The following is a 7,716-nucleotide window of genomic DNA, read 5'->3' as shown; positions in this document are numbered from 1 at the left end:
AGCGACTTTAACTGCCGAAGAAATGGTGACTCTGTTGTGCACCTCTGGAAACTGTTCTCGAATCTCATGCGAGGTGCATGAATAAAACAGATTTGGATTCTGCAAGCAACAGCACTTTATGGCTTTTTCTCAGAGCTGGGAAGAAGGAACCTGACAGTCCAGCTCTGGGAGCGGCAGCAAGGAGGCTGCATATCCAGTGAGATTTTCCACCTGTCAACTGGCAAGCTATTTTTGTCCTGTCCTAGAACCACCCTGCCCCCCAAACACAAAGTCAAATAAATGATAAAGGCGCAGCTTGAACGAACCCTTTAACTTTGACTCATCATTGAGAAACACCCTCTGATTTTCTACTCACTTCAATTTACCTGGAAAATGTACAGGGTTCCAAATACTCCACTCCATTGCAGCCTCATTCAAGCATTTTAAAAACAACACAGTTGACCAAAGTGCTGTTCGCCACAAACAGAAATAAAAACAAAGAATACAAATACAGTATCTGTAAAAACCAATACTTCAAGCTGAGTTAAAAGCCAGTGAGAAAAAAAAAAAAAAAAACTTTAACAGAAAAATGTGGCAAAAATATTTGTGCATTGTCATGCTTGCATGTCTATTTAATCATCTGGAGTGCTTCTGTAGTGGCTTACTGATTTTTGATATTATAGGCACATAAAAATGAAATAAAGACTCCATAATTATAGAACGATATAACTGACGATGCTAAATATTTGACAAGAATTTTGTACATCAATAGCATTCCAACAGGTGTCCCTCAGTTTTGTTAAGACAATTTTATAATTTTTACAAATCATACATAACTTCTCCCTTGTTCTGTTCTTTTCTCTTGAAATAAAAAAGTGTTTTTATTTATATTCTGTGTACATTAGGACAATTTTTTAAAATACATTTTCAGGAAGGAAATCATGGTTCTTTGCTCTAATTATTTCATAACATCTGAAGCATGGAGGCTGATACTTAAGGTTATATATACATATATATTGCAATACCATGTATTGCTTATTACATGATGCTACTAGCAGCCACCAATGGTAATTGTCAAAGTTATATCTCAAAATGTATTTTTTAAAATGTTAAGTGTGAGTCCATGTGCGTCTGTTAACAGTTCAAAGCCAATAAAAACATTAAGGGGAATAAACATTGCGCTAAATAAGAAATGTTTTGTTTTTTGATAACCCTTTATAGGTTTAACTCCGTCTATCCCTTTACCAAAACAATAAACGCACTGCGTCACGCTCAAGCACACGCGATACTTCCCGGCCGTTCTCCTATTGGTCAGTGATGCCGGGAAAGCTCCTCGTGACATGTCTGCCGGTATAAAACCACAGAGCGGCCATCCGGTCGAGAAGCACTGGTGTATGAGAGGAAAATGTATCGTCTCGGCCAACAGTCTGTCTCCAAGATCGCCTTCGATTTCTTTTTATCCACTGTGCCGCGGGAACGTTTTCACTTTACTAGACAGTACAATAAAAACTGGTCGTGTATTGGCTGATTTTTGATCAAATATCTTGTATTAAATTGCACGAAAATGCCAAGGAACAAAAAGAAGAACGGCAAGGGTGAGTAGAAGAGCGGCAGCTAGGCTGTGGCCTTGCGTCTGTGAGCACTTTGTGTAATGGGAATTGTAGTTCTTTTAGTCTTCCTCGCGTATTGCCTGGAATTATACGTGTAAACAATTGGAACTACAAACGTTGGAGCCCGGGCCTCGGTGCAAACAAAAGCTAGCAAAAAAATTTGACGCAAATCTTTGCTTTCTTCTAAAACCTTTTAAAGTATATGCCTTGATGCTAGTCTTGGTTATAATGTTTACATATTATGTATGGCAGAATATCTGTTTACATCGTGTCTAACAAGCTAGCATCAACCACTCCCTGTCCCAAACACGTTGCCGCCGTCAATAATATTTAATTATGAAAAGCGATTAGCACTTTTTTAAAGCCGGTTAATTACTTTTACTGTTTTATCAGTTGCTTATATGGCGTTTAGTGTAAACAAAAACAAGAGAAGTCCAGCTTTGTGGGCTAAAAGCTTATCATTTCTATCTTATTCTCGATTGTTAGCCCGATTTGTTTTACCGGTTCTTCATCCGAAATACTTACTAACGTTACACACGTTATTATACACTGTTCTGTATTTTTTCCGATATTGTTATCAGTTCTGGTGGCGTAGTAGCAGGAGGAGGACATTTTGTCCTCCGTATAGCGGGTCAGGGAAGAGGCGCCGCCCGGTTCCCAGAAATCAGCTGTGGGAAAAGCCCATGTCCACGCGCTGTAAACACACATTAACGTCTGACGTGATTGGGCTGATAAATTCTTTGAGGAAAAAAACAAAAGAAAAAAGATCACGTAAAGTGCATTGTCTCGGCTTTGAATACTTCCCTTGGCGTATTTGAGAAGCTTGCATTAGGAAGCCAAACAAACATGTCCTCCTGAGGTGACTTCAGGTCACAGAGGAAGCCTGTTGAGTCTGGTCGGATTTCAATTTGGCTCCTACTTGCTGTCATTATGCTTCCTGAAATTCCTCACCTGTACAAATGAGAGCCTTTCTCTAAAAGGATAAAAGCATAACCTTACCCTTTCTCGACGTATAAACAATTTCACTATTTGGCTTGATAAAGTGTGTATTCAATGGATCGTTTGTGCTCTATGATGACATTCTATTCTTATTTTGGCTTTATAATAATTATAAATGTTAAAGGGTCAAGTATAAATAAGTATGAGCTTGTTGTCATGCACTTTTCCCTAGCCAGCTTTATAACATACATACACACCTTGTCTGGCTCATACACACAGCAGTTTTGAGGCATTTGCAAATGAACACAATGCAAAAACACAATCTATTGCATGATTCAATTACATTTTACGGAATACATGCATGTTATTTTTATTTTTGACTGGAAAGCAGAAAAAACTTGGACACGTCAAAAGCTAAAATCTCTCACTTTGTTCTGTAAATCTCAACAGCACATGCTTTGTTTAATGGATGTTAGAATTGGAAAAAAGAGAACTTTTTTTTAATGTGGCATTATTGCATTTACAATATTGTAATGTTTTTTGTTTACTTGAAAAAAGTTATTCCATTTTGGCATTTTGAAGTGTTATTATTTTAGATAATGTTTTGCACTCTGCACTGAAAATGTGATCTGCTTGCAGTTTGCAAATTTAAGCCATCAAGCAGCTTGCACTGAAAAGTCTCAAGTGGTGTGAATTTGCTTCCCACTTCCATGTTTACTTCAACCAAAATGCTTCCAAAAAGAGAAATGTCCCTTTTTGTAAGCTTGTTGCATTGCAGAAGCATTGCTCCGTTATGATATTCTCCACATCTAGAACCTGGACCAACATTTAAAGTACATAGAAATAGCATGACTAAGTATTTCTGTTGATCAGTTTATGCCGATAACTGTACCAGATGACTTTAGTGGTTGTCTCTGTATTTGGTCAAATGTAAACACTTCCTTCTTTTCTCAGCTGAAGTTGGTCTTTATTCATTTATATTTGAGCTGTGTCTTTGCATTCAGTGGTCAGTTGAGCTATCTTGACAACCTGCGTCCTTCCAATCGGCACACAGCTGTGTTTGAACTGCAGTCAGTTCACCCCGACTACCTTCGCCTACACGGCACCTGCAGGATAAGCCGTCCAAAGAACACAGCTGATTAGATAACAGTGGTGTTTGCTGCGGTACCTGCATGATGCCTGACTTACATAAGGGATTTTGTCTGACACATTTGTGCAGAACAAAGTTCCTTTTTTTTTTTTGATGGAGTAAATGTTTTGTTTTTAGGGGGCCAGCATGGAGCTGTGCAGCCTTTCAGTGATGAGGATGCCTCCATCGAGACACTCAGTCATTGCAGCAGCTTCAGTGACGTCACGAGTGTAGCAGATGAAGGTAGGCTCCTCTGTGTACAGCTGTCTATTCTTCAGCATGATTGGCAATCCTGATAAATGTGGGTATAAAACCCTCAAAATTGAAGTTTCCAATAGTTGTTAGGTTTTACCTGTGAGATTTTTTCCCCCTCTTTATTCCTCCCTTATCTTCCTCCTCTGTGTGTGAATTAAACCTTTCAATTATCAGTCTGATTTTAAATTCTTGCTGCCATTTTCTATCTTAACACAATGCTGTTCTCTCTCATTTTTCCCAATTTGAACAACATCTGGAAGAAAATTTCTGCTCTGCTGTCATTTTTATACTCCAGAGATCCAGGAAGTTGTGGATTATCATTTAAAGCATAATAAGCTTTCAAATTATAGCTTGGGTTTCTGAAAAACGGTAATTATGAGCTCATGCTCTTTATTTTAAGGGATCACATACATCCTTTCAGGGGTGCCAATAAGCGTGAAGGCTTCTGTAAATGTTAACTATGAATAGTGTTACTATTTGTTTTACTATTTTTAGGTGGAGAGGCAAGTGAGGACACCGCCCAGGAGGATTTCCAGTATAAACTGAAGGGGTTTATAGACAGCACGGTGGATAAGAGGTTAAAGTCTTACTTTTTTTTGTTTGTTTGTTTTTTTAACATTTGAGTGAGAACCGGTGATCCAGGAATCCTTCATGGACCACAAAACAATCTGGACCAATTTTATTTTATGAAATGATCCTTTCCAATATATATACAAATTTCTCTCCCCGTTTAGTGCCAAGACGAGACAGGGGGCTCTGGACGGTCTCAAGACGGCAATGGCCACTCGGATTCTGTACGAGTTCATCTCAGAGCGAAGGATGACCATCACAGACAGCATTGAGCGTTGCCTCAAGAAAGGTATCGGCCCGTTTCTACATCAGAGTCTGTTATCAGCAGATGCACAGGAAGTTGACGGCTTCTCTTCCTGTTGCCAGGTAAAGGCGAAGAGCAGAGGGCGGCGGCGTCTTTGGCGTGCTTGCTGTGTATTCAGTTGGGATCGGGAATCGAGAGCGAGGAGGTGTTCAAGACTCTAAAGCCCATCTTCAAAAACATCCTGGTAGATGGGTCAGCTAACATCCAAGCGAGACAAGCAGTAAGTCTGCATCTTCCTTCCTGTCTAAACATCTCAAGTCTCAGAAATTCAACTGGAATCTGCATGTTTCTTTTTATAACAGGTGGCGACAAGTTTGGGGCTCTGTACGCTTGTTGCAGAGGATGACATCTTGGTGAGCAGCCTAATCACCTCTGATTTATTTTCAAAGTAAAATACACTCCCAAGTTCTAAATACTTTTTGCCCCCCATGCTTCTTCAGGACGTGCAGGCGACCATGGAGTGCTTCGAGAGCCTGTTCACCCGGTCCTACGCCCGGGCGGACGGAACCTGTCCTTCCATCAGTCCGCAGATGAGCCAGCTGCACGTCAACGCCCTGCTGTCCTGGGCCCTGCTGCTCACCATCTGCTCGGCCAATCAGCTCAAAGGCGTCCTGAAAACGTAAGTATCTGACCGGTGGTTTTGGCGTCGGCAGCTCTGGTGCTGAAATGTTTGCTGGTTTGTTGCGCAGACACCTGCCCAGGCTGCAGCGGCTGCTAGAGAGCGACGATGTCAACATGAGGATCGCTGCCGGGGAGACCATCGCTTTGCTCTTCGAGCTAGCCAGGGACATCAATTCTGTAAGTTCACATCTGGGTTTGTTTCCCACCATGTTTTGGACACTAAACAGTTTCTGATTTCGAAAGTACTATCCTTTTTGTTTTGTTTTTAATATGCAGGAATTTGAGTTTGACGAGTGGGAGGAACTGTGCAATAAGCTGAACGCTTTAGCTACCGACTGCAACAAGCACCGAGCCAAGACCGACAAGAGGAAGCAGAGGTCTGTGTTCAGAGACGTCCTAAAAGCTGTTGAGGTGAGTGTGAAGAAAGATTCATCAACCCCCAAAAGGATGTCAGCCTGACATGTGTGGCTGAAATATTTGAATTCATTTCCAGGAGGGGGACTTCCAGTCGGAGACGATTCGCTTCGGAACCGAGCGCATGACCATCGACAGCTGGGTCAGAAAGAGGACCTATGATGCTTTCAGAGAGTTTGTGGGATCTGGGATGAACTACCACCTTCAGGTATACAATTCTTTGTGTATTAAAAGTAATTCATCTTTACAATTTAAAATATTTTTGTCCCCTTACACCGCTTCCCACAAAGTCCAGGACACCAAATTGCCTTTGAGAGTTTTTGCTAGATGAGGCTAAAATTAAACTTTCTGGCTTAGAGGAAAACTACCCATGACAGCATCATGCTAAAGAGAATAGTGAAAATGAATAACGATGGCAGATTGAGCTAAAGAAAACTTAAAGTTTCAAAATTTAAAACCAAGGCAGAAGTTAATCTTCCAGCAGAACCTCGCTCCTAAAAATTCAACCAAAACCGAAGAGATGCACCACAACTCAGAAGAATTGCAGTGTAATGTGCAATACAGATCAAGCCATGCCACACTTCACATGTAAATTACATTGAAACTTGCAGTTATAATGTAATGCGCGATACTCCATTCCTCCAGGCAAACGAGTTCATCCGGGACGTGTTTGAACTCGGACCGCCCATTTTGGTCGATTCCGCCACAATGAAGGCCATGAAAATCTCTCGCTTTGAAAGGGTAAATACAGCAACACCACGTCCACCTTGTCTGTAAAATTCAACCACCACTCTTAATTCCAAATCTTTCCATTTCAGCATCTCCACAACGCTGCTGCCTTCAAGGCTCGGACCAAGGCCAGAAGCAAGTTCAGAGACAAGAGGGTGGATGTGGGAGAATTCTAAGCTTTGTTTTGTCGTTTTCACCGTTTGTTGAATTTGTTTTCTCCATCAGGCCACTTTTAGGAGGAATTCTAACAAATATTGTGTTCTTTAGTGACCGTCCGTTCTAAAATTTGCTTCAAATTCCCTCCTACACATTTAGTGTTTTCTGCTAGCTGACATGCTTTAATTTATGAGTAAAACATCTTGTTCATCATTTACTAAGAGGTCGAGGATATTTAATATTTAAAAATGGATTTAGGACAGGTGGGTGGTGTACAGTTGAGTGTTTTTGTCTTATTGCTGTGTATTCATTTCTTCTTTTCCAGAATATTTTTGGTAACGTCTGGAAAATTTGACTTTAGTCTTATACTGTAAAATTGGTATCTACATAAAAAAAAAAAAAAAAAAAAAAAACAGACCTACCCTCTGAATTTATGTTACCCTGCTAAATACGTTGCCATTATTTATGTTAAGTGAACAGTGTCTTTGGTAGTGGTTATACATGAAAGGATGATAAAATAAACAACAGAAAAAGCGCTTTTGTTATTCCTGGTGTTTTGTTGTGAAAAAAATGCAAATCTAATCCTCTTGGACATGTTGCATGTGACCGCTGTGTACACACATTTCAGTTAGCTTGAGCTGGACTTTTAACAGAGCAGATTTTATAGAAAAAGCAGGAAAACAATATGAAACTGCAGCTTTTGTCACATGAAGGTAAATATCAGAACTTTCAATAGACTGTGGGTTAAGATGATGATTTAAACTGCTTACGAGGAAAATGGGAACACTCAAAAAGTTTTAACTGCTTAGAGAAATTGTGTCGAATCCTGAGCATCAACAAATGACTTTAGATGTTGGGATTTTGTACATTTGTATGACTTTCTGACCAGAGAGCCATACAAATGGAAAGATCAGCTCAAGTCTTCAAACACGAAGCACAAGATCAACTTCAAATGAATGTTGAATGACAACCAAAATTGTCTGGAAAAGCACATCATCTCAGTTAAATGT

General features: G+C 40.1%; 1 protein-coding gene across 1 annotated transcript; it reads left to right on the top strand.

The window, feature by feature from the left end:
• The first annotated feature begins 1,351 nt into the window (after window positions 1–1,351).
• On the top strand, window positions 1,352–7,242 carry ifrd1 (interferon-related developmental regulator 1). Its single transcript, XM_055054887.1, has 12 exons — window positions 1,352–1,574; window positions 3,796–3,900; window positions 4,408–4,489; window positions 4,647–4,771; window positions 4,849–5,006; window positions 5,089–5,139; window positions 5,227–5,405; window positions 5,476–5,584; window positions 5,684–5,818; window positions 5,901–6,029; window positions 6,467–6,562; window positions 6,640–7,242. Exons 1-12 carry the CDS (start codon window positions 1,544–1,546, stop codon window positions 6,724–6,726), a joined length of 1,287 nt encoding a protein of 428 aa, XP_054910862.1. The 5' UTR covers window positions 1,352–1,543; the 3' UTR covers window positions 6,727–7,242.
• The last annotated feature ends 474 nt before the right edge of the window (window positions 7,243–7,716 follow it).

The sequence above is a fragment of the Poeciliopsis prolifica genome, unplaced genomic scaffold (genome assembly GCF_027474105.1).
Source record: "Poeciliopsis prolifica strain line A6 unplaced genomic scaffold, Auburn_PproV2 SCAFFOLD040, whole genome shotgun sequence".
Taxonomy (NCBI): domain Eukaryota; kingdom Metazoa; phylum Chordata; class Actinopteri; order Cyprinodontiformes; family Poeciliidae; genus Poeciliopsis; species Poeciliopsis prolifica.
The sequence above is the reverse complement of the archived record's forward strand: the minus strand, read 5'-3'. Positions and strand labels throughout refer to the sequence as shown.

What these genes read in the sequence shown, in the direction of transcription:
- ifrd1 (XM_055054887.1), top strand. Translation starts at nt 1,544, where the DNA reads ATGCCAAGGAACAAAAAGAAGAACGGCAAGG. An exon ending in TGAGCGTTGCCTCAAGAAAG is followed by an intron (nt 4,772 to 4,848) that starts GTATCGGCCCGT and finishes TCCTGTTGCCAG; the next exon opens with GTAAAGGCGAAGAGCAGAGG. An exon ending in TAGCCAGGGACATCAATTCT is followed by an intron (nt 5,585 to 5,683) that starts GTAAGTTCACAT and finishes TTTAATATGCAG; the next exon opens with GAATTTGAGTTTGACGAGTG.